Raw genomic sequence first — 25351 nt, 5'->3', positions numbered from 1 at the left:
ATTGGGACAGGCCAGGAGTGGGTGTGAAAAGACTGGGAAGGGGGCAGCAAGAAAGTGAAGGGGCAGCGAAGAGGAAGTGGGGGGTTCGCCATGCAAACTGCCACTCTCCCCGGCCCCTCCTGGGGAGGAGGATGTGACCAAGTCTCCCCAGCCTGCCCTCCACTGTTCTGCTCTGGTCCCAAAGGCAAAGTAGACCTATGACTAGACTCCCTGTCTGGCCCACTCAATTTTAGTCTATATTCAGGCCTTCAGGAGGGAGGGTACAAGTCCTTCAAGAACCTGAGCCCCTGAACTAGATCCTCCCCCCATGTCTGGCCTGTTGTGTTCTTTCCCACCCTTTTTAGGTTACCTGCATCCCTAGGATAGATTGGAGGGGGCTCCTCTTTGGCTTGAGGGAGTATCACCCAACCATTACTCTTTGTAGAGGTGGTCCTTGGTCCCTGGGGGGCTGGGGTGGTGGTGGTGGGGGGGAGATTTCCAACACAAGATGCCGGTACGCAGGAGGTAAATGAGCCAGTGAACAGTGCCTTTATTCTCAGGCTGAACAGCAATTGACTCCCTCCCTTGTAACTGCTCCACCCTCCATCTGGGGAGAAGTAGGGGAAGGAAACATGCAGCCACCCCTCCTCTTCCTTTCCTCCCTCCCAAGGCTCATTGTCATCCCTCTCTAAAGTTGCCCTCCTCTCTTCAAAGCTCTTTTCCCCACCAAAGTTTCTAAAGGCCAGGCCAGCTAATTCCCCACTTCTGTAGGAGGTGGGGTTTGTATTGCAGGTATAAAGACTGGGGAGGTTCCACCTCTTGCCTCCCCACAACCATATATTGGGAAGCGGTGTGTGTTTGGCAGTGGGGGATAAAGGTACTTGGAAGACCCTGCTAACCACCTCCCACCCTGACCTCTTCTCACCAGCACAGTCTTCAAAGCGTGGTGGGAAAGGTACGTGGGAATGGAGAAAGACAAAGGGCCCTTCTTGAAGAGAGGAGTTGTAGAGAGGGGTAAAGGGGCTTCTAGCCCAGTGGTGGCCCAAGGTTTGGGGAAGGTGGAGGATTGGCAGCAGGCACCGGAGCCTGAGCTGGGGGTCGGCCTCGGGGGCGGGGCCTGGGCGAAGGGCAGGCCTGGGATCCAGTCAGTCGTCTATACAGATCACCTCCCCGGCTCGAGACTCCTTCCGATCCAGCCCGTCTGACACCAATGCCCCCACCATTTCCTTCTCCTTCTTCACCAGCACTGGAGGGCCGTTGGTGGCGGCTGTTTGGGAAGGGCGTAAGGATGGATCATCAATCCCTACTTCACTCCCAAACACTGCTTCCTGACAACAGAATGCTCTTAACTTCCAGATCACCTAATGCCAGGGTAGGGGAAGGAAGACCAAGACGAACCCCTCTGTCACAGGATTCCCCCCTGTGCAACATGATAGAACACATGTTCCAACTCTCAGTGTATCCCCACCCCTTTCTGATTTCATCCTCTTTCCCTGAAGTAACCCAGATGGAGGAAGATCAGACAGAAGCTACCGAGTCACAGAACCACTAAAACCCTGGATGAGGTTTTCGACAATGGGAATAGAAGAGGCGCTAAGAAAGGGATGGGAAGAACAAAACCCAGAACAACTCCACTCCGTAAAATGCTGGCTACTTCCAAGGAAATAAGATGGGCTGGAACAGTGAAAGGGTAGCTAAGTAGGGAGAAAGCTTGGAAAAGGAACGGGAGAGGCAGCGAGCAGGAAGTGACCAGCTGACCTGTGATGAAGGACCCTGCCGGCATCTGGCTGTAATTGGCGCCTGCGGCGGCCAGGGCCCCTACGGGGGCGGCGCTGAAGGCTGCCCCGTACCCCGGAGGTGTGGCGTAGGGACCCGGGGGAAAGGCCTGGAATAGAAAGCAAGTCAAAGTTAGACGCTCTAGTCTTTGAGAGGAAAGGAGCTATAAGGGAGACATTATGGGCTAACGTCCAGTACTACCAAGTAGCATAACATACAAGCAGGGAGACTCAGGGTGATGAGAGTATTCGAGCAAGTTGTTTTCCACACTGTACAGGATTTTGATAGAAGTGTTTATATGTGTACAGGAGAAGTTCCAACAGGGAAAACTGGAGTTAGGGGGAAAGAGGGTTACCGGTGTGGGGTGAGGCTCCGTGCCCTTGCTGGCCAGCCGGCTGAGGATGCTGCGCTCGGACATCTGAAGGCGGGCTGCGATGGGGGGTATTCGGGACAGCGTGGCTGGCAGGCGGGTCACGTCCGCCTTCATGTCGCTCAGCAACTCCTCCAGCTGGTTCAGAACTGGGGCCCGGGCCACGGAGAAAGAAGGGCAAGAGAAAGACAGGGAAAGGGAGAGATGGAGCCAGGAAGAGACGAGGAGTCAGATGGACAGATACAGTCAGAAAAAGAAAGGACACAGATGTCAAAGAACCAAAGACCAAGAAAATGACAGAAGTAGACAGCAGAAAAGAAAGCGACTCAGGGGGAAAAAAGTGTCAGGTACAGAGGCAGAGAGACCAGATTAGCACAGAGACAGATGGACAGAAGGAAGAAAGGAAAAGGGAATATGGAGAAAAGGGAGACGGGGAGGACATTGGAAGACATGGGGGCGGGGAGTTGTCAGAACATCCCATACTGGAAGAGTGAGGTTTGGGGGTTGGGGATGATGGGGAGGAAATAGTTAGGAGGTGTGGGAGGTGGTTAAGTGGTGTCAAAGATTAAAGGAATCAAGATTTTAGTATCTAAAGGGGGAGGGAACTTAAAAGGGTCAGCATTACAGATTCAAGGTATCAGAACAGAAATCAAAGGGGTCAGGAGTCAGTTACCACACCAGGGAGGATTAGATGGTTTGGAATTGAATCAATTATTATCAAGGTAAAAGGATTTGGGAGGAAGGGTTGAAGGTCAAGGGAAGTTTCATGGGGTAGGGTCAAAGGGTAGGATGGTGGTCGTGTCTGCCTCAAGAGGTGAGTGATATATGAGGGAAAGTGATTTGTGGGGTCAGGGGTAAGGATCTTTGTGGACTACACGTAGCCCAAGACCCTGGAGTGGAAACTTAAGCAGTATGGCAGGTGTGGGGGTCAGTGAAGGGCTACCCTGTGGAGACATGGCATAGTCTCATGGAGTTGGGGGGATGGTCCCTATATTAGGTATTGATGCAATTAGACATAGACGAGGGCTGGCTACAAAAATTCTAGAGGCTAAAGAACCAAGGGGGTGCCAGGTGGATTGGGAGTGGGGTTACAGGTCAAAGGGGGTGGTTCAGAGGGTAAAGGGGTCAAAGGGGTGGGAAGATTTTGAGGGGTGCGGGGTGAAGACTTACGCAGCGTTGTGGGCCCTCCCCCGCGCGGGGCCGCCGCGGCCCTTACCCTTGTGCAGGACGGCGTTGGCCGGCTTGTTCCCCGCCAGCGACTCCTTGGAGAGGTGCTGGTGGCTCTCGGCCAGGCACTCGGCCTCGGCGAAGCGGGCGTGGAGGGCCATGGCGGGGTGCGCCGGCTCCTGCGATAGGTTCAGGTAGGCCGCCCGCCGCAGCTGCTCCTCGATCACCAGCGCCTGCTCCAGGAGCTGAGGACATGGTAGATGTGAATGCAGGGACTAGCCAGGGTGGACACAAGCAAGTGGATGGGGAGACCAGAAGCAGCTCTGGAACCCCACACTGCGTACATTGCAGGTCCACAGCACCCTCAGCTCCACACCAATAATGCTGTGACCCCCGCATTAACCCCCAACCAGACGACAATTCCAAACACAAATTCACATTCTTGTCTTTGGCGTCAACCAAAGTGTCAGTTGATCACACCCCCGACTCAAGTTGTTATGATTCCCTAGATTCCAAGCAGATCTGCTCCCACTTCTGACCCAAAGCCCTCTTCAACCCTGTCCTTTTCCGCCCTTACCCTCACCTTGAATCTCCGGGCCAGGAACTTATTTTTCATCTCCAGAAAGTTCCCTTTATTGGCTTCAGTTTTAAATGGCTCATTGATAATGGCAAACTGAGCATCATTCTGGATGTCCTGCCACCGTGCGTAACCATGGCTGCCAATGAAGGGGACCATCAAGGAATTTAACAGGGATAAAAGGGATGAGCTGAACTATCAACACTTCTTCCCTTAAAAAAAAAAATCATTAATTTAAAAATTTTTGAATAATTCCTTTTGGCCCAATCTCTCCAAAAGCAGGCACAATTCCTCATCCCTGGGTGTGCATATGTCTCTGTAGTTCCCCTCTCTCTAGGTTCAGAGAAACTTCCCCCCGCCCCTGGCATTTGTATCAAAGGATACAGAACAATCCCAGCCAGAAGCCAATAGTCATGTCTTCGGTGCCAGATCTCATTGAGTTTCCCCGAGGAAATAGCTGCCCGTTCCTCATTCTGCCACAGTGTGTGAAGCTCTGAAAAGAGGATGGAAGACAGATCAGGTATCAGGAGTTTGTGAACCACACCCAGCTCAACTGATAGGTACAGATGAGGTAACTTAATAGTGGTAGAGCACTAAGGGCTTGTTAAGAAAAACAAATAAACGTTAGGTTAGGAATAAAATTAATTATAAATAATGTTCCAGTTAGGCTTAGGAATGAAGGTGAAATTAAAGACAGCTTTGGAACCAGGAGAACACTTCAGAGATAGCATGCACCATATCACCAGGAGCTACTTGGAATTAAAGGCAGCAGGAAGTCTCAGGCAAAATGAGAAACTCCATGAGATGAACAAATCCCAGTGGGGAGCAGGTGGCAGTGACACCTCCCCAACGCACACCTGTGAAACCACCGTCTGCGATATTGAACATGAACCGCGGCTTCTCTGCTTTCTCCTCCCGTCGCCCATTGGGCCGTGGCTCATCTCGAGGAGGCCCAGGTCGAAGCTCCCGGTCCCCCTTTACATCTTCTGCTAGGACAGACAGGGCAGAGCTCACACCTCAGAACAGTGTTCAGTCCCAGTGCCGGGTCCCAAGACTACTCCCTGTACTGCACTGGCCCTTGGAGCAGCTACCCACCCATGACCCAGGCATTTGGTCCCCCAGATGCCACCTCCCCTGATTCCCTCGGGGACTCGGGTGTCCAGTCCTTCCACCCATTACCTCTCTTGCCCAAATCCCCTGTTTCCCCCTCCGGCCTCTCCCTGTGTTCCTGTCCATCCAACGGCTTCTCCTCCCCCCTCTCTCCTGGCGTCGAATCTGTGGCTGTGGGAGGGGGTAGGGGATAGGAAGGGGAGATGTCACCCTCATCCTCTGACCTCAGAAGAGGGAACCCCCAAAGTCTAAGTCCATCACCACCCCCCCTAAGATCATGTACCCACCTGACTTCTCTCTGTCCCCCCGGTACCCAGGTTCGGGTTCCATCTCTCCAGGAACCCCTGGCACCTCATCCTCTAAAGGAGTCTTCCTCGGCTCCAGCCGCTCCCCTAGCGATGGGGCTGGGCTGGGGGCATCAGTCTGGGGAAGGACAATGACAGCGGGTTAGGATGAAGCAGAGGGTTCCCAGCACTCAGCCTCCAAGACGACCCCTTTACTCCCTCCCCTCAGTGGGAGCCGGGTAGCCACACACCTCTGTCTCCATCTTCTCCCCAATTTTGCTATTCTTTTCTGGCTTCTCCTCCTGGTTTTCTGCTTCATCCTTCTCAAAAGGTGTCCTTATACCATCCCCTTTCTCACTTGGAGCTGGAGTAGCTGCAGGGGAAGAAAAAGTGAGAAGGCAGAAATCCCCCCACTCTGACACCATTCCTTTTACATCTGCCAGACAGCACCCCTTTCTCTCCTGTCATCCCAACCCGATTACCAGGTTTAGAGGTGCAAGGACTGTTTGTAGCAGAAGCCTCAGGGGTGGTGGGAGATGTTTTGGTAGGAGAGGAGGCTCTGGAGGAACGTTTGGAGTCAGCACTGGGGTCAGGCATCAGCTCAGGCATCGACCAGCGCCCATTGATGTGCTCAAACTCCTGTACCTGAAGTGAGCAGGGAGGTTATAGGGATCAGCTCCTGAACTGGGCACACAGGAAGCTCCAGTCCCCTCTGTCTCATCTTACACCAGCCTGAGTCAGGAACTCAGGGACGCAAAGTAAAGGAAGCACAGGGCTTAAATAATGCCCAGCCTGACTCTCTGGATGAAAGGAAGACTAATACCTTCTTCTTGACGAGGGACATGACTCCAATCCGGGTCAACACTTGTTGGCGACTCAGTCCCTCCCGAGGGACCCCATCAGCAAAGGTTTCAGAGCCATCTGCCCCAGGCTCACAGAGATGGCGCATGAACAAAGATACATAGGCCCTAAGGAGCATTAGGAGATGGGGGACAGGTGGGTTAGGAGAGCCTTAGAAGGGACAGAGGGAAGTGGCGGGGAGGGCATGGGGTTACTGAACCCCCAAACCCTAAACTACCCGAGTGCCTCCAGGGTTCTTTCCCTGGGCCTCTCCATATCACCACTGCTAGTTCTCCGAATCTTAACTCCCCTCTCCCCCCTTCCCCATGTACTTCCAAGGTCTCCTTAGCCTGGGGACTTTGTTCCTAGGCTCCATCAGTCAGCTCTTCATCCTTTCCACCAGCTCCCCTGCCAGGTTATCACAGTCAAATAAATGTGAGGCAAAGACAGGCCAGGGGAGGCTCCTTTCTTAACCGCCTCTCCTAAAGGGGAGAGAGCCTAGCCTCTCTACTCTCGGCTCGTCTGAGGGGAGGTGGAGCAGGCTGAGTCCACCCCCCAGGAAACCGAGCCAGGAAACATGGCTGGGAGCATGATGATCAGTTGAGTAAGGTCACATCATATGGTAGCCAAGAGGAAGAAAGTAACACCCAAAGCTCTTACTCGCATATCCAATTCAGCCACGTATCACCCACACTCACTTGAACTCCTTTTCAGTCTTGCCCCTCAGGTCCCGCACCAGCCACTGAGTGGTGAAGGCGTCCTGGGGCGGCATCCCCCAGCGCATCACTGCATTGAGGAAAGCTTTCCGCTGGCGGGTGTTGAATCCCAATACCTGTGGACAGAGTGGGCAATGACAATCCACAAGGGACACTTCTTGTTCTTTCTACTCTCAATGACTCAGCCTGTTTCCAACCCCCTGAACACCACTTTCTCCATAGTGAACACCATGGCCAGTGTCTGGCTCTCACCTCAATGTTGCCCCCAACTCGAGCCAGCAGTGGAGGCAGGGGCTTGTCCTTTTCATTCCGGAGCTGCCTCTTTGACTGTCGACGCCCTGGGTGGGGGGCGGGGGTATGACCCCAGTTAGTAGGTCTACCACTTCCTCCACCCCTCTATCCTTCCCAGCACCTCATTCCAACATGACACAGGACACAGGGAAGGCTTGTGTCACATCTGAGGCTCTTCTTAATTTTTTCCAAGTACTTTCAGAACTACTAACCCAGTAGGTCTAAAAGAACCAAGTCATATTAAAAAACTAGTAGCAGATAATTGATAATAGCAAGATTACTGGTAGGAACAGAAAATGACATAAGCTTTCTTGATCTAGGAAGCTAAGCCTGCATGGTTATATACTCCAAATTTGAATGGTGGAAGGATTATAGATATTTCTCCCTAACTGCTTATAAGCCATCTTTAGTCATTCTGCAGAAAAGCAATGATTTATATAAAAACAGTGAACTTAAAGGACACTGGGAAGTAAATGGGAAAAGCTGTTGGTAGAAAACCAGGAAAACAGATGCCACCTTCGGGACGCTCATCAAAGTCTTCATCTTCCTCTTCTGAACCCACTGAGTACTCTGACTGGTTATCTGTGAGGGAAAGGGCTCATCAGTCAGTGATAGCTCCCTGGATAAGCCCTCCTACCCCTCCTGTTCCCCTCAGAGATGTCTGTACCTTCACTCTGGCCTTCACCCCACCTGCCCTGCCCCGACCCAAGAATGATGGCTGACTGCCTATAGTCTGATTTTTAGGTCATTTATCATGAATTATGTCCTCTCTCCACCCACTACCCACCGTGTCTCTCAATGACTCCTTAATCCATTCTAAGCAAGGACCCTTGGGTGTTCCCATATGGCCCCTGCAACCACCAGATATCTTAGGTCACCTGCAAACCTACCTGGTCTCCACCCTTCCTAATCTTTCACTTTAGCAGGAAAGGGTCTGACCCCCACACATCCCTAAGCCCCTCTTCTGCACTCTCGCCTTCTTGGTTCCTGCATGAGGGCAGTTCTCACCTTGGTCCTCCTGGGCAGCATCATTGTAGTTAACTTGCTTTCGAACCCGCTTGCCCTTGCCAAGGTTCCTAGCTAAGTCTTCCTGCTGTTGTTCATAGTGATGCCTCAGCAGCTTCTCCCAGTAGTCAGGGTCCACATTCTCCTCTTGTTTGATAATCTCACGTTCGATTTCCTCAATCTGAAGAGCAGAAGAATGAATGCTGGGAGGAGTGAGCACTGATGGCCTCCCTCTTCCCCAGTCCTTCCATTACACAAAATCCTAACACTCTTGCCCCAGCACCATCCAGTCTCACTGCCCTAGAATGCCTCAACTCTGTAAATGTTCTGGACACTGTGTGAATTCTTTATCTCTTACCTGTAATATACATCTTCTCCTTGTTAGTTCCTGCTTTTCTAAACCTTTCCTCTACTGCCCTCTGTGCCCTTCCTGCTCTGACTTGGAAGGTACCCTTCTGTGTTTATTGCCATTTTCTGTGCCTACGTCTTTCTCCAAAGGCTGGTGTCACCCATTAGACAAAGAAGTTGTTTGAGGTCTACTACTGCTCTTTCTGGGCACTGTGATGAGAGATGAATTAAGAAACAAGAGTAAAGAGGGGTCTACCTACTTTGACAACCAGTAACTACCCAGATAGACACCGTCTGGGCCCCAGCATCTCACCTTGTCTTCTTCCCGCACCACATACTGTGCCACCTTGAAGGAGCTGAGATACTCATTCATGTTCTGTACATCAGTGTCCTCAGTTGCATCCTGGTTCCGGTCTAACAGCCGAGCAATGGCCTCATTGTCATAGTGAATCACACTGCTGTCCTCCTCCTTGTTCTCCCCTAGTGGAAACAGGGAGCAAGGGGACTCTGAGTTCTAACCAGAACCTTGGGCAGAACTTTAAAGGGCAGAGGAAAACCTTCTTTTTAACAGGAACTCTAAAAGAAAAGGCCCTTTCCCTGGTAGTCCATGTAGAGATCTGTTGCTGCTTTCAACCCAGAAATAAAGAGACCCACCTTCCTCCAAGAACAGAAAAGTTTTTCTTTAGGGGGTTTCCAAAGAGAAGTGTTCCTGGGAGATAGGTGCCTGCTTTCAGGGAGCTAGAGAAAAGGTTCTTACCCTCGTTTTCATCCTTAAACAACTCCTCAGTGCCAAATTTGAGAATGTCATCCAGCTCCTGCTTGGACATGGAGCCTGCCTTGGAGCCCAGACCGGGCCGTACCACCAGATGTGTCAACATCATCTTTCTCTTGGCCACTTGTGTAATTCGCTCTTCCACTGACGCTCGAGTCACAAAGCGGTATATCATCACTTTGTTGGCCTGGCCGATTCTATGAGCACGGCTGAAGGCCTGCAGGATGGGGGAAAGTGGGGATGGGCCAGGGTAGTGGCAGGGTAGATGCCACCTCCACGCTTGGGAAAGGAGGCTGGCAAGGAAGGGTTTTCTACCCACAAAGAGGCCTATTTTAAGTCTAGAGCATGACACCCTTGTCTCCATAAACTCATGTCTCTTTGATTAACAGTGCAGGTACTCCAGAAGGGGAATACCCACCTGGATGTCATTATGAGGGTTCCAGTCAGAATCAAAGATGATGACGGTGTCAGCAGTAGCTAGATTGATGCCCAGGCCTCCCGCTCGGGTGGACAGGAGAAAGCAGAATTGTTGGGCCCCAGGAGCTAGAAGGTAAGAATTAGCACATCAGTCTTTTCTTGTACCCAACAGTTCTGTCCACCTGCTCCTCGATGTTCCCTGACTGCAAACCACCATGCCCCCAACTCAAAAGCCCACATAGCTAATATCCACCCAGGCTAGCCCCCATCTCATCCAGGGATCCAGGTACAGATTTTTACAGGCTTCCCCCCACACAACAGGGACTGAGGTCTTCTTCCTCTCTCACCATTGAACCTATCGATGGCTTCCTGCCTCAGAGCACCGGTAATGCCACCATCAATGCGTTCATACTTGTAGCCTTCATAGTCTAAGAAATCCTCTAGCAAGTCTAACATTTTGGTCATCTAGAGCAAGAGAAAAGGAAGGAGTCTAGAGTGATGAGCAATGGGATGGGGCCTATCTTTTCCCTCCTATCTCTCTCTACCTTTTTAATCTTCTATTCCCTCCTCCCTGTCTCATGCTCCCCACTGCTGGTCCCTCCTCCGCTAGCTCCTCCTCAGTCCACATTCTTGTTATACTCTATTGATTTAAAATCATTTTCCCTATGAGGGTAAGGTAGAGGTTCTTCTCTGACACCCTGATTTCAGGGAAATCAATGAACCCCTGAAAATCTGTACAGAATTGTATAATTACACGTGCAGTTTTCTAGAGAGTGGACCCACAGATTTTATCAAATTTCCAAAAGGTCTGTGCTCTTCCCTGTTCCCAATAAGGTTAAGAAACAGTAGCAGTTCCAGAGACTGCCTTGAGGAGGCAGATGGCTCACCCTTCTCCCCATCTGACTTAAACGACTATAACTTCTAATATCCATAATTAAGAACAGGTATCAGAGGCCAGGATGAACCAGCTATACCAGAAATTCATAAGGATGTAATCTTTTAGTCTCTTATACCAGGGCAGCCTCAGGAGTAGAAGGCAAGGGATCAGACCACAAGTGCACATGAGCTAGGGGCTGGATCACCTGTGAGAAGATGAGCACTCTGTGTCCTTGCTCCTTCAGTTTCCGCAACATCTTCTGCAGCAGCATAAGTTTCCCAGATGCCTTAATAAGTGCCCCACCCTCATAAGCCCCACTGGGGAGTTTTGGGGACTCCTGAAAAGGGAGAAAGAGGGAAGAGAGGATCAGGACACATGCCCTCAGATACTTACTGTGCCTACAAAGCTGGAAGCCCAAATCTAGCCCCCACACCTCTAAAATTACTACTTCTCTCAGAAATCCAGTCCCTGGTCTCCCTGCCTGATTGCACCCGTTTTCAGAGAGTCAAGCATCTAATTAGCTCCCAGTTCTTTGTACCTACCATAGCAGCCACAGGAAAGAGGTATGGATGGTTGCAGCACTTCTTAAGATCCATCATGATGTTAAGCAGCGACACTTGGTTCCCACCACCTCGTGAATTCAAGGCCTCAAAATTTCGAGTAAGGATGTACTTGTAGTATTTTCTAAAGGCCAGGGCAGGGGCATAGAAGAGATATAGTGACAGAATTATATAATAAAGAATTATAATGTTGCCCTTGATGGCCAACTCTTGGAAAGTTGCCCCCAAATCCCCAACCCCTAGACCAGGTAGTCCTCCTTGCTTCTTACTTCTGCATGGGGCTCAGCTCCACTCGAACTATGAGCTCTGTCTTGGCTGGCATGTTTTTAAAGACATCAGCCTTAAGCCTCCGCAGCATATGTGGCCCCAGCAAATCATGCAGTTTCTTAATCTGGTCCTCTTTGGATATGTCAGCAAACTCCTCCAGGAAGCCTTCCAGGTTGCTAGTGGCCAGGAGGTAAGAAAATGAGCGGGCTGTCAGGTTCTTTGCTCTTGACCTCAGACTCTATTTTTCACTCCAGATTAATCCTGCGTTCATGTATTTTCTTAGATACTCTCATCCCCACCTCTCATCTTGGCAGACTATACTCAGTAAACCACTTACTTAAACCTCTCTGGGGTAAGGAAGTTCAGTAGATGGAAGAGCTCCTCCAGATTATTCTGCAGTGGAGTCCCTGTCAGCAGCAACTTGTGATCTATCTTGTAGCCATTGAGGACCCTAAAAAACTAGAAAATGGGACAAGGAAAGGTAGGAGAGAGGGCCCCATCAGTGGCAAGTGATTAGATCCCAGTATTAACTTGTCCTGCCTTGATCTCCCATTCCCTTCAGGATCACAGGCCTCAAATCCCTAGCCCTCCCCGTTCCAACCTGGACTTGTCCTAGAGGTTCCCAGGAACACTGCCTCCCAAACTGCAGAAAGTCTCCAGAACTACGTTTTTGGACCAGGGCAAGTAGGAATCCACACCCTCAAGTTTCTGAGGTCTGGGTATTTCACTCACCTTGGATTGGTTGTTCTTGAGCCGATGGGCCTCATCCACCACAAGGCAGGCCCAGCGGATGGAGCCAAGTGCTGCCTGATCGATGGTGATCAGCTCATACGATGTCAGGAGAACATGGAATTTCACCTGTGCCTCCCTCTGCCAACACAACCACTGCCCATTTGACTGATACCCAACAGCAAGCACCTAGACCTCCAGCCCCCATTCTTTATCCACATAGCCTGTCCTGACCATATCTCTAAAGGGAGCCAGTTATCCTGTCCAACTTTGATTCCATGAAGGGATTACTCAATGTCCCCCAACTTCCATCACATGTCCAGTATGGACTGATCCATGCATGCCCTTGGCAGTACTTGCCACATCTCCAGGACTGGAGAGTAGAGGTGAGGGGACAGATGAAGGGAAGGAGAGACATAAAGCTGAGTGGGGAAAAAAAGGAACTGAAACCCTCCTTGAGACAAAGAAATGACAGATTTGAAGGTTTTAGAGGATGTGACGGAGAGGCACTTACCTTCATCTTAAAAGCTTTCTTGCCACCTTTGATGGCATTGTCCTCGAAGGAAAATTCATTCTCACGAATGATGGCCCGGCTGTCCTTGTCACCCGTGTACGTAACCACATAGAACTTGGGTGCCCACATCTGAAACTCCCGCTCCCAGTTAATGATAGTAGAGAGTGGGGCACTGACCAGGAAAGGACCCTTTGTGTGGCCCTGGAAGTCAAGGGTAGGGGGACTATTAGTCTAGGCTCACGAATGTAAATACCCACCCTTTGCCTACCACAACCCTCCCCCAACCCCCTGCCCTCATCATCCACTCCCATCCAGGCTGTCCCCTCCAGAATCCAGCACCTCTTTATAGAGTGAGTAGAGGAAGACAATGGTTTGTATGGTCTTGCCCAGTCCCATCTCATCAGCCAGAATGGTGTCCGTGCCCTGGGCCCACGAGAAGCGTAGCCAGTTCAGCCCTTCCAGCTGATACATGTGCAAGGTGCCTCCAGTGGCTGTGATAAACCTTGGCTGAGTCTCGTATTTCACTGTAGGCTGTGGAGTCAAGAAGTCAGAGAGCTCAAGGGGAAAGTCAGCTGCTCCACTGGTCTTGGTCTCCTTCCCCCTCCCTGGTATTGATACAAAGTTTAATTACAAACTTAAATTTGGTCCAAACTTATGAAAGTTCTAGTCTGTAGTCCTCCCCCTCATTCCTTAAAACAATATGCTGGAGCACCATGGGGAAGGAAAACTGGCAGGGGAGCCCAGTGTGCCACTGCCTCTTGTGCGTCTCTTGCTCCTATGCTAACATTTCTTGCCACTCTTGGGGTGCAGCTGAATACTGAAAGAAGAGCTACTATTCAAAAAGGCTGTTGAAACTCTGGTAAGTTCTATTAATATTCCCCCAGGAAATCTCAATCACCATGCTCCAGACACAGGAGAAAGGCCAAGTGAGAGAACTTACATCGTTAGTAGGAGAACTGGGAGGCCCATCACCCTGAAGCTCCTTCTTCTTCTTCTTATACTTGCGGGGCTGAGCGGGATCCTCTCCCATAATTAATTCTCTGGGAAGAGTAAATCTGAGTAAGGTCTGATCCTTGGAACACCTCTTCCTCTTTTCTGAATGCACTCCAGACCTACCTCCCACTTTCCAAAACCTAGATTAATTATCTCACATTTCCTTTTTTCCAGGCGCTTTACCTTCACCCCTTAGATTTCACCTAGAAAGCCAATCTCCCTCCCTGAATATCCTCTTCCCCACTACCCAGGCTAGATCTTCTTTCTGGTTATCACACTGCCTCTTCATCAACCCCAACCCAAGTAATCCATGCCAGGCTTCCACTGCCCTAAATTCTAGACGGGGTCCGTCCCTCTAACCCACACCCTGGCTCCCTCACCGGTGTCTCCAGTAGCTTTGCTTATGGTCTTCATATTCAGGGATGTTCATTTCATCTTCCTCCCAGGTGGACTGGTCATATGGCAAGTCCCTCCATTTCACCAGATAGTGGTAATTCCCCTTTTTATCCATACTTTTATCCAAGAGGAGAAGAGGAGATTATAAATAATAAATAATGGGGATTATAAAGAGAAAGAAGTCCTAATGAACTCAATTTTCAGCCAACACACAAATTTTGTCACCTAATCCTCAGTGGAGGACTACTGGAAGGGAGTTCAGAATTGGCTGAAGTTCTAGCCTAACTTTTTCAGGACGGCATCCTAAGAATCAATATCCCTGGGCTTCCATGTCATTTGTTCCTCTAGTCAGTATTTACTAAGCATCTATTATGTTCCAGGCACTCATGTTTCGGTAGTAAACAAAACAATTTCATTCTCATGGAGCTTATATTCTACTGGGGAGGACAGTAATGAAATAGAAAAATAAATGTATAGCATAATGTTAGGTTGTGATAAATAGCCTGAAAAGAACATACTAGAAACATTGGTTTTAAGGAATCATTCTTTTTTCTTTTATTTTACTTTCATGACCTCATCCCCAAAATCATGTGTCATTTCTTATACTCTTAGCAGTTAGAAGAAAGCAAAAAAGGCAAGCGCTGGGCTGGACATTCCTCCCACTTTCTCTCACACCCCATAAAGGAAACAAAGACAGAAGGGCTGGAGCTGTAGAAAGCATTAACCAGGTTAGATCAATTACCTGGTTAATCAGCAAATATTAACATGGGACCATAGCCACATGCCAGGGGGGCCTTCCCATGGAGCAAAGATTTACCTGTGGTTGATGATACGGTGGACAGTCATCCACTCTGGCTTGATGCCGAAACGATAGTACTTCTCCTCCATCTCTGCATAGTGTGGATCTTTCACCTTGCGCTTGTCACTCTTCCCATCATCCTCACCAGAGCCATAGTCCAGGGGTGGGGGCTCATCCATGTCATTCTTCCTTTGGTAGTTTCGATACATTACCAAGTGGAAGATTTCCAGCTGATGGGGCATAGAAAAAGGGTGAAGCGATAGTCCCAACATTCAGAGGACAAAGAGGACTAGGAAAAGGCCAGTGGCGGAGGAAAAGGCAAGGGGAAAAAAAAAAGAGCTGTGAAAGGCTGGATGAGACACAGTAAGTTGTCTTAGAAAGTAGTTTGGAAAACAAGGGAAGCACAGATGGAAACTAAGGTAGTAGGTAAGGTATGAACACTAGAGGACCGAAATGAGAGAAAACCAGAGGTATGGAAGACCAGAGACTAGGGGGTAAGTAAGAATGGATTCACAGAAGAGGGAAAAGAGAGGTCCTTATACCTGAAGCTCCTTGGCCCAGGAGCAGTGCCAGTAGGACAGTCCTACCCACTTGACAAAGAACTCTCTCTCTGATCTGCCTTGAAGAGGTCGAGGGGGTGGGGCATCTGTATTTCCATCGGCCTGTTGAGGGGCTGGCACTGCCACAGGTGGCTCCCCCCACCGCCAATGTAGGATCTTCTGTACACGGCCTTTCAGCACAGGGCACTTTGGAATTGACACACACAAGGAAAGAAAAAAAGCCCATGACTGAGCAGAAGGATAAGGGTTCTCTAAGAGAATCAAAGGCTAAGTGTGAGGGAGCAGGGAGAAGAAAAACTGGACATTTGGATCCCAGAGGTAGAGGAAAGAGTTCGGGCTGACAGTAAACACTGAGAGATGAGTACACTCACTGTGCATCGGGGACACAGCCATTCACCGTTGGGGATGTCAGGCAGGGGTGGGTTCAGACAATGAATGTGGTAGGAGGAGATGCAAGCATCACAGCACAGGAGCTCCCCACCATCCTTGCACACGCGGCAGTATTCCATGTGGTCATCCTCTTCCTCCTTCTCCCCTTCTTCTTCTCCCTCCTCTTCGTATTCTTCCTCTTCTTCCTTGGCCTCCCACTGAACCCCCTCCTTCTCCTGGGAGACCAAGGACAGACACAGAGACAATAAAGAGTGAGACTGGAAGGCAGAAGCAAAGACAGGACACCTAAATCCTACAAGTGCAGAGAAGTCTTGTGGGGACTGAGGAACAAGACACCTCAGTTTCCAAAACTATTGGTTTGAGGGGGCAAATGGATGGGCAAGAGGAACAAAGCAGGATTCTAAACACTGAAATATCTGAGAAGCCCAGGCATCTGGGGGTAGGAAGAGGACAAGTGAAACCAAGGAGGAAACTGGCAGGTAAATAGGTCCCTGAGGGCCTTACGATGCTGGTACCAGGTACTCACACAGTGGGGGCAGCTCCATTTGCCCTCAGGAGCCCGGTCAAGCTCAGGATCAAGGCAGACGAGGTGGTAGGCACGAGGGCAGGTGTCGCACAGAATAATTTCCCCACCCTGCTGGCACACCTCACAGTAATCCTGGTGATCCGTCTCGTAGCCATCAACCTCCTCCTCCCCGGCCACTGCAGGACAGCCCAGGACTGTCATATACCCCAATGGAGGCAAAGGGAACAGAAAGAAAGACAGAGAGAGACAGAGAGACAGAGATGGGGGAGGGGAGAAAGAGAAAGGTTGAATAAAGAAGTCAAAATTGGAAATAAGACAGACAATGAAGGAACAAAAGGAAAGTAGACTACAGGATCACACACAGCTAAAACCCCTTACCCTTCTTCTTCTTCCTTCCTGGTCGGCCTCTCTTTAGTTTCTTGACGCGGACAGGGCCATCAGGCCGGCCGGAGGCACTGTGGACACTGCCACTGTCCAGGTCTGACTCTTCAGCCTCTGGTTCAGGGCCCTCGTCACTCTGCAAAACATACTGCCCATAGCCCCGTGGCTGTCAGGGAGGCTAACTTGATTCCAATCCCCTCCCCAAACCTTTGCTTCTGCTCCAGTTTCCCTCATGGACCCCTGTGTCTGGACTCCAGTCCTTGACATGCCCCCCTTCAAGGTGCTGTGAACAGGGAAGGGCCACTCACCGAACCTCCCTTCTTTCTCTTGCCACCCAACAGCCCTAGTTTGATTTTAAGTGGTGCCATCTTCTTTCCCCGAAGCTTCTTGCGCCCATCAGGCACTCGGGGGCTCTTACTCCGCCTCTTATGGCCTGGACCTGAATGAGGAGTGGAAAAAAAAGCAGAGGTCATGACATCCTGCTAACATGGAAGTCACAGAGGTCTCTGGAGTCCTCTCTGTGGGCTATGGTTTCACCGAGACGCCTTCCTGGAAAGCATTTTCCCTGCAACAATCAGGGCTGAGAAGACAAAAAAGTTCTAGACTATAATTTGAGAACATGTAGTTTGGAGGGTGGGATGACAGTTGTTGGAAGAAGAGGTTTTCATACCTTTGCCCTCTTTGGTTTTGGCTCTTCGGATGGGTGGGGGCTGGATATCAGCAGCAGGGGGTGGTGGCAGGGCAGGGGGTCCGGAAGGGGGTATGGGGGTAGCCGATGAGACAGCAGCTGACACCTGCTCAGCTACAGCTGCAGCCGCTGCTGCTGCTGCTGCTGCCACAGCAGCTGCTGACCCCTTGAAGGGATTGTTGGCGCTGAACTCTCTCCATTTGGCCCCAAGGATGGTCATCATCTTAGACATTGGGATCTTAGGATTCTTCTTAGCAATTAGGGGCCTGTAAATATAGAAGCAGAAGATTCAGACCCTTCACAGATGGCCTGGGAATACTGCCATTTCCCCTCATCAATTAAGTCTATGCACAAGCTGGGATTCCTGGGTGGTGAAAATATGTCCTATCAAGAATAACATCCATTTAAAAATAAATTAATTTTTTAAAAAGGTTTAAATAATAAAAAGTATAAAAACAGAAAAAAGCAAAATAAAATTTAAATGCATAGAAGATAAAAAAAGGGATAAAGGGCCTCCCCGGTGGCGCAGCGGTTGAGCGCTGGGTTGCGAAGCTGCCCGCAGCCTCTGCAGCGCGGGTTCGTTCCCCGGCTGCTCCCCGGCCACCAGAGGAGGGTCCCGCATGGCGCGCAGACCTCTCCTGCCGCCCGCTGCTCCCCTCAGCAGTGTACTTTGGTCTTTCTGCCTGCTCTGCTCCCCACTCTGGCTCACTCTGGCTCTGGTGAATTCTCTCACCCTCCTGTGCTTCTGACTGTACCCAGTGCTTGTATAAACAAACAAACAAACAAATAAATAAATCTTTAAAAAAAAAAAAAGGGATAAAACCAATAAAAGGGATAACATGAATAAAAAGGTTTTACTTTTTTTTTAGATTTATTTTCATTTATTTATACATACAAGAAGTGGGGTGCAGGCCAGAGGTGTGGGGAGAGGATTCACCAGAGACAGAGTGGGGAGCAGAACAGGCAGATCTACTGAAGTACACTGCTGAGGGGAGCAGTGGGCGAGATAGGAGAAGTCTGCTGTGCCATATGGGTTAGCACCCTGGCCGGGGATTGAACTCATGCTGCAGTGGTTGGCAAGAGCTTGATAGTGCTGAGACTTAACCCCTTGCACCAGAGAGGCCCAAAAAACATTTTGAGTGCTATTTCAGTGTATAAAATACTTTCACATATATCTTATTTTTATCCTCACAAAATACTATGTGTTGCTTTTATTCTCTGCGTTTTTCTAGTAAGTTCCACAGATCCTAATGAATGGTCCCATCAGGTGGAGTCTCATGGGTTATGCTGGTTCTGCTCTATGTGGGGTATTAAGCTTTTATGAGGACATGGGTGACCACAGTGCTAGTGAAAGTACAGTCTTTAGCAGGGAGGTAGGTGAGATAAACAGTACTACTGACAGCCTGGAACACTCCCTGGGAACCAGGCACTGCCTAGGCTGGGCTTTCCATTCATTATTCCATCTAATTCCCACAAGGGGGAACATACTATGATTATTCCTATTTTACAGATGAGGAAATCGAGTATTAAAGACATACCTTGTTCAAGATGGTAACAGGACCTGAACTTCAGCAAGATGCCTCCAGAGCACTGGACTACTACTATTCCCCAAAGGGCACTTCCGCTATTCTCTACTTGGGGAGCCACTAAAGCTCAGGTCCTGCTGTCAGCAGTTCATCTACTATTATATGGGCTTAAGGAAGGGACAGGGGACTGATAACTGAGCAAAGAAAATTTCAACTCTTGTGTAGAGAGAAGTCATGTCGGGGAAAATGGAACTTTCAAAGCAGGTCAGCCATTAGTTCTCACTTTATTCTGTCATCAGAGTTTTCTAACCTAGGCCTGGATTATGACCCAAACCCCTGTGCCCCAGCGAAGGAAGTCTAATTGGGAAACTTGGGTCCTTAGGAGTCCAGGAATTCCCTGAAATTACATGTGGAATTTTGTGTGTACATGCTGTGAATTTCTCTGGAGAGTAGTTTTTTAGCTTTTAGCTGATCCTAGAGGAAAAATGAAAAATAACTGTTCTTGAGGACTCCCCAGTCCTATTGCACGTACCTCATAAACTGGCTAAAGGCTTTGTAGTTGGTGAGTGTGTGGTAATCCTCCTCAGAGAATACATGCTCCACATCCTCCAGGCCCCAGGTCAGAAGCAGAGTTGCTGATGACTTCTGTTCTACCTGCTGGGAGAGATCAGGCTTCAGTGAGACAGCCTCTGTCATGAGTCTCCCCCATGCCTCACTACCTATCTGTTCAATTTTCCAACCCAATCACTCCAACACACTACAGATGCTCCACTCAGCACCACTTCCTTGGGGCTCTCCCTCTTCCTTATGCCTGTCTTTAATTACTAATTTCTCTCCTTCATTCCCTAATTATTCTACTCACCTTCTGTCCTCCATCTCCCTCCCCTTTTTTCCGTCGCTTTGTCTTCTTCTCCTTTTTTTCCCGGTGCTTCCGTCTCCTTTTCCGACCCGGTCCCATTCCATATTCACTGCCTCCACTTTCTGACTTTTCCCGGTACTCATCTCGCTCAGAGCCAAATTCTTCTTCACTGTCCTGAGAAATAAAATAACACTTTTTCAGCCCTACCATGTGCCAGAAATGTTCTTAGCATGTAACATATATTATCTCTTTTAAAAATCTTTGACAATGATCCGATGTGATATTAACTAATTTATTTTTATTGTTTTTGCGGATGAGGAAACTGAGGCACAGAGTGCCAAATAAATTGCTCAAGAAGATACAGGACTGCTGGCTCTGAAATCATGCAGTCTACCTCCAGAGCCTGTGCTTTCAACAGCTTCTTTGCTACTAAGGGAGGGCATGTCAACAACTGGGTTCTTCACTAGATTGTAGTGAGTGAGACTAGAGCCCCAGATCCCTGAGATATAGGCCAGCAAGGAGGGGGAGAGAGAGTCAGGCCTTCCTGACTTCAAGATCCCCCCTGGTGAGTAAAGACCAGAGAAAATGTAGGTCTCTGGGAATGGGTCTCCTGAACCTCGCTGCAGAGACAGGAGCCCTTGACACTTACAAGCTTCTTGCGTTTTCGGGGTTTTCCTGGCTTGTTCTCCTTCTGCTTCTTGGGTCCTCGTTTTCTCTTCTTCACACCCAATGCTGAAGGCAGCAGCCGAATGTCATCCTTATCTTTGGAGCAGAGAGCACCAGAAAACCTAAGCCTCTAGGTTCCGTTCTTTGTGGCCCCTCAACCTCACCCGTCTTCACCTCCTGGGTTCCCACTCTCTAGGAACCGCGGCATTAACTCCTCCAAACCTTGCCTCCCTTCGCTGGATGCAAACAGAGAGTATTTCTAGTACTCTGGGATGTTCTGGTTCTGAATGGGAGGTCAGGGGTCAGAAAGGAAGCGTGGCCAAACCACTCCCTTCTCTCCCCTCCTACTAACAAGGAACCAGGCTCTAGGCCATGAGCTCTGACTGTGGCAGGTCCTTTCAGTCGCCGCCAGGGCTCCTCCTGCCTTCCCCCTCACTTAGCCAGCTGGCATCCTGCCCAGGAACTGGGGAAGCCATGCCCAGCTGCTGGCCTGGCCTGACCCCAGCACTTGGAGTGGGGAGACACAAGCTGGCAGCTCCCTAAGCCAGATGCTGAGAAGGGAGAGCCAAAGGTGGACACCTGGGTTCTCACACTAACACCCTGGGGCCCTGATGTTCTTTTTTCTAAGAGGGAGGTCTCTATTTATGTTTCCTCAGATAATCACCAAGTCTCTTGTCACCCCAACAGAGCCCTGGAGGGAAAGAAATCCTCAGACAGTCATTTTCACTTCTTGGCCACAAGATCACAGTGTCTGGCTCCTTCATCACACTCTAACCCAACAGGAGAAAGTCGCCACAATTACCTAAACATTCCTCCTCTTCCCATGGAGCCTGTGATGTGCCTTCAAATCTAGTTGCATATCCCTGGTTCCCTTTGAGAAATGAGGGTCCCTATTCCTGTTCCCCTGATCTCACCCTTCCTCTCCAAATTTAATTCCAGACATGCCAACACATACATATATAAGCAGTATGGGAGACAGAGGCAGAAAAGTTCCGCAGATGCAGTGTTAAGTGCACACGCATACATTCTCGTGAGCACAAATCCTGAGGACAGCCTGTACCTGCTTTCAGCAGGGTTAGGTCCCCGGTTTTCTCCCCAAATGTTTCTGTCAGAGGCAGGGGTATAACCTCCCCCACCCCATTCTCCATGACCCGTCAGTCTGTGGAGGCTGGGGGACAGAGAGTTATTCCAGGCAGTGGCAGACACTGATGCCACAGAGACTTGGGGCCCTGGTTAGTCTCCTACCCCCAGCAAGCACTAGACCAACCAGCCAGACCTGTCTTGCTCTGGCACAGGCCGCTATGCAGGAGGGGAAAGCCTGGCTTGGCCCAGCCCCTTGCTCTAGGACACACAATCCTTCTTCCCTCAACAGCCAAGGGAAAATTAGCCACAATTAACACTAGAGGTCTTAGTTTCCTTTGCCTCAGAACCCTGGCACCTCCTTCCTGCAATGTTACCTCTCTTTCTAACTCCAGCATCCTGTGTCTTCTCCTCAGGAAGACACTCTAGGATTTCGGCTGGGGGTTGGGAGTGTTGCCTCGAAGGCCCCTGGTGTGAAAATAGAGTAGGGGCTGTAATGGGAAGTCAATAAAACGCTATGCTCCAGCAGCCAGCTCTCCCTAACCCCAGGGACTTCGGTGATTATGAAAATGGAAACGGAGGCTGCCGGGGCAGTGGCAAGGGCAGGCCAACTGGCTAAGGATCAGGGAAATGGCCTGGGTCACCACCAGCTGGGGGTGGGGCACATGCCAGGGACCTTTCGGCCTGTTAAGTCACTCCCCATCAATGGGAACCTCCAGCAGGGGGTGGCGGGAGAAGCAAGGTAGAATGGTGAGGAAAGGGAAAGGGAGGGCAATAAAGCAAATCTAAGCCCCAACCTCGGTCTCACCAGCCACTCAATGCTGGCCCGGAGCCCAGACTCTCCCACATCCCGGGCTCAGATCTCGGGAAGGCGGCGAGGGAGAAGGGCGGGCGAGGAGGGGAGGCGGGGCCTGGCGAGCCGGAGCAAGCGGGAGGAGTCTCGCAGAAAGCCTCGCCTCCTGCCCGCCCCTCTCGTCTCCTAATCTCACCATCAATCTCTCACACATATATTTATTTTTTCTCAAATTCCCCTCCCTCCCCCACAACGAACCACCATAATAGGCCTGCTGCACATGCGTATTGCATGCAGGGGGTGGGTTTGTATTTTCAGACCTTTTGCAAAGAAACTACCAGAATTTTCCGCACCACCCACAATCATTCCCCACCCCCACCCCCAAGGAATCACATCTATATATTATATTATTTCTCTAGACTTGCCAGAAGGGGGAGGGCGAAGAAATGAGTTTTTGGCTTCCTGCTCCCTTCCCCCATCAACACAAGTGCTATTATTTTAAACGTTTAACAATGTAAGGAGACTGGAGAGGGGGGAAGGGATAAAATTGGTCTTGGGTAAGAATGTAAAACAAAATGGTGAGAATCAAAGCAGTCAGAAAGAAAAACAATAGAAACCTCTAATACGTACAAATTCATATGCTAGAGAAGGAGAGGGAGGGCAGGCTGAATAAATTTCCTTAGAGGAGGGTTATTTTGCCCACACTTAGGTAGACAGAAATAATGAGCAGACTAAAAATACGTTCCCAAAGTTTTACCTCAGAAAGTCATCTGAGGGGGTGTATCTGGGTCACTCATTTGACTTGGAGGGCTGAAAGGGAGCTAAAATTGCGCTGGCAGAGAGAGGAGGTGGGTTTTCATTTAAAACATACATATAAGAAAATTTGACGTTTCTTCTCTGTGCGAAAAGCAAAGAGGGACAAGGGGAGGGAGCACTGACACAAAGACCCATCCGGACCGCAGATTCTTTCATGCTCCCCTCTCTCACAGATCCAAATCCTGGATCATAAACGCCCAAATACCGCATTCCAAGCTCTGACTGCAAAGAGGAGACAGCTGCCAATCTCCTAAGATAACCTGAAACCCCCCCCCCTTTTTTTTTTAAGCACTTGGTCTATTTTCCAGGGAAGCCCCTCCCCACAATTCTTTATTCCTTTTCCCTCGTGCAAAATCAGTGGGCTCTCAGGGGTAACTTTTTAAAAACTTTTCCCTTTGTCAGACAAAGAGGGGGAGGGCTTTATCCTGTTTCCATCAGACACACATCCTCCCCATAAGAAAGCACCCCCACACTCCCGCAAAGGTAGTCTCAACTAGACAGGAACATTTGCCACACATCTCTGACAGTTGTACAAAACATGATGTTAGACGTTTTGAAGTTTGGTGCATTTGTGCTGCATGGCACCCAGCGGCCTGGGGGTGTGGATGTCCTGTTTCTTTCTCCAAGCGGCGGCTGTGAACATCCTAAACATGCTCACCCACCCTCAGGAAGGCTAGACAGAACTCCACTAGGAGGGTGGTCCGAGTGGGGCCACTGCTGGGCCCCTGATGTGAGGCAGCGCTCCCGTCTGTCCCCTCCACCACTTGGTAGAACTGTCCAGAGAGTGCCGGGAGACTTGTCAGCCAGGGGCGGGGTGCTGAGAGATGCTCAAGCTGCAGAACAGCTGGGTGGGCAGTTCATGCCCCCCAACGTGGTCAGGGTGTGGGTGGTTTCCACTAGAGAGTGACAGTGAATGGCAGCCACGTGAGAGTCACAGCTGGGCAGCTGAACCACCCCAGACTGACGGGGTCATGCCCCCCCTGCACACCCCCCCACCCCAGCCCGCACTTGACACAAAAGAGCCCAGAGAAGATGAAGGGGGTGGAGTTGGGGGCATCTGGTTTCCCAGACACTCTCCTTTGCTCCCCAATCTTAAGTGACTGCTCTCCCTATTACGAGGCGGGGGGACCCTATTCCAGGAAGTGGTCTGCGAGGAGTGCGGCCGCCACCTGCCCTCAGTCACCCGCCGCCCACAAACACTCGCACGCCCCCTCCCCGGCGTGTCACCGCACGCCCCCGCGGCGGCGGGCACCTCAGTCCCCGCGGGTGGGGGGGCCCGGCGGACACCGTCCCCTCCTGCCTCCCAAACTCCCGGGGAGACGGCCTCGGCGCCGGGGCCCGCTCCACACGCGGACACCCCGCTCCCCCCTGCCCAACCCCCCCCCGGGCCGCGGCCGAGGGGCGCCCGCGCGGCCACCCCTCCCCCACGCGCCCCTCCCCCACGCCGCCGTCCGGCCGCCAGGGTCTCCGCGGTCCCTCGCTCGGCCAGGGAGGGGGCCCTGGCTTCGCCTCGGCCGTTTCCTGCCTACCCCCTCCCCGCCGAGGGTAAAAAAAATCTCCTCCTCCTCCTCCCCCGAAAGCCGCGACCGAGTGGCCCGGCCCGCGCGCGCAGCTCGCGCCCAGCGCTCTCCTGCCCGGGCGGCGGCGGCGGCGGCGGCGGCCGCGGCGGGGGAGGGGTGCGGCGGGGGAGGGGAGGAGGCCCGGCCCCGCGGCCGCCGCCGCCCGCCGGGACCGCTCGGACCGCCCGGACCGCCGCGGGGCGACGGGCCCGAGACCGCGCCCCGGATTCGCCTCGGCTCGGCCGCGCGGTGGGTGCCTGGCGCCCGCCCGGCCTCGCGCGCCCGCGGCTCCCGCTCGGGCTGGGGGGGGCGTCGGGCGGCCGCTTACCTGGCGGCGGGGGCGGCGGCGGCGGGGGCAGCGGCGGCGGCGGCGGCGGCGGGAAGAGGTGGCAGCCGGGGGGGCTGTGGCGGTCGCGGCCCCGGTCGTGGCCCGGCCCGCGCCCGAGGACTCCGTCGTCGTCGTCCTCCTCGTAGTCCTCGTCGGCCGCCTCCACCTCCTCCTCCTCCTCGTCGCCCTCTTCTTCCTCCTCTTCTTCCTCCTCCGACACCACCATCTCCTCCTCCTCCTCCTCCTCGTCCCTCAGAGGGGAAGCCATCCTGTGGCTCTGGCCCCCCCACCACCCCCCCACCCACCGCCCGCCCGCCTCCCCCACCGCTACCACCACCACCTCCTCCTCCTCCTCCTCCTCCTCCTCCTCCTCTTCGGCGGCGGCGTCCTCC

At 51.4% G+C, this 25351-nt stretch overlaps 1 protein-coding gene and 1 pseudogene across 4 annotated transcripts in view; one reads left to right on the top strand and one right to left on the bottom strand.

Annotated features, from left to right (window-relative positions):
* LOC311173822 (large ribosomal subunit protein eL27-like) overlaps window positions 1–25351 on the top strand; it is a 754061-nt pseudogene that overhangs the window by 423929 nt on the left and 304781 nt on the right. The gene's annotated exons all lie outside the window — the stretch shown is intronic.
* CHD3 (chromodomain helicase DNA binding protein 3) lies at window positions 1125–25227 on the bottom strand (the record flags this gene model as incomplete). Of its 3 annotated transcripts, none has more annotated exons than XM_084237536.1 (40): window positions 1125–1246; window positions 1738–1864; window positions 2111–2274; window positions 3342–3537; window positions 3876–4008; window positions 4254–4362; window positions 4727–4855; window positions 5049–5150; window positions 5267–5402; window positions 5515–5636; window positions 5746–5908; window positions 6087–6231; window positions 6802–6935; window positions 7072–7157; window positions 7627–7692; window positions 8119–8296; window positions 8777–8943; window positions 9221–9452; window positions 9654–9778; window positions 10000–10117; window positions 10735–10866; window positions 11072–11213; window positions 11359–11532; window positions 11694–11815; window positions 12089–12226; window positions 12600–12800; window positions 12939–13130; window positions 13540–13639; window positions 13973–14104; window positions 14806–15017; window positions 15330–15533; window positions 15719–15952; window positions 16264–16457; window positions 16642–16792; window positions 16953–17083; window positions 17315–17598; window positions 19391–19515; window positions 19721–19891; window positions 20367–20479; window positions 24960–25227. In XM_084237536.1, the coding sequence occupies 40 exons, from the start codon at window positions 25225–25227 to the stop codon at window positions 1125–1127; spliced, it is 6174 nt and encodes a 2057-aa protein (XP_084093662.1). The 3 variants fall into 3 exon arrangements, with proteins under 3 accessions (XP_084093662.1, XP_084093663.1, XP_084093664.1); XM_084237537.1 differs by lacking the exon at window positions 24960–25227 and adding an exon at window positions 21048–21147; XM_084237538.1 differs by lacking the exons at window positions 5049–5150; window positions 24960–25227 and adding an exon at window positions 21048–21147.

The sequence above is a fragment of the Talpa europaea genome, assembly GCF_964194135.1.
Source record: "Talpa europaea genome assembly, chromosome: 7".
Taxonomy (NCBI): Eukaryota; Metazoa; Chordata; class Mammalia; order Eulipotyphla; family Talpidae; genus Talpa; species Talpa europaea.
Note: the sequence above shows the minus strand (reverse complement) of the source record. Positions and strands in the feature narration are given on the sequence as shown.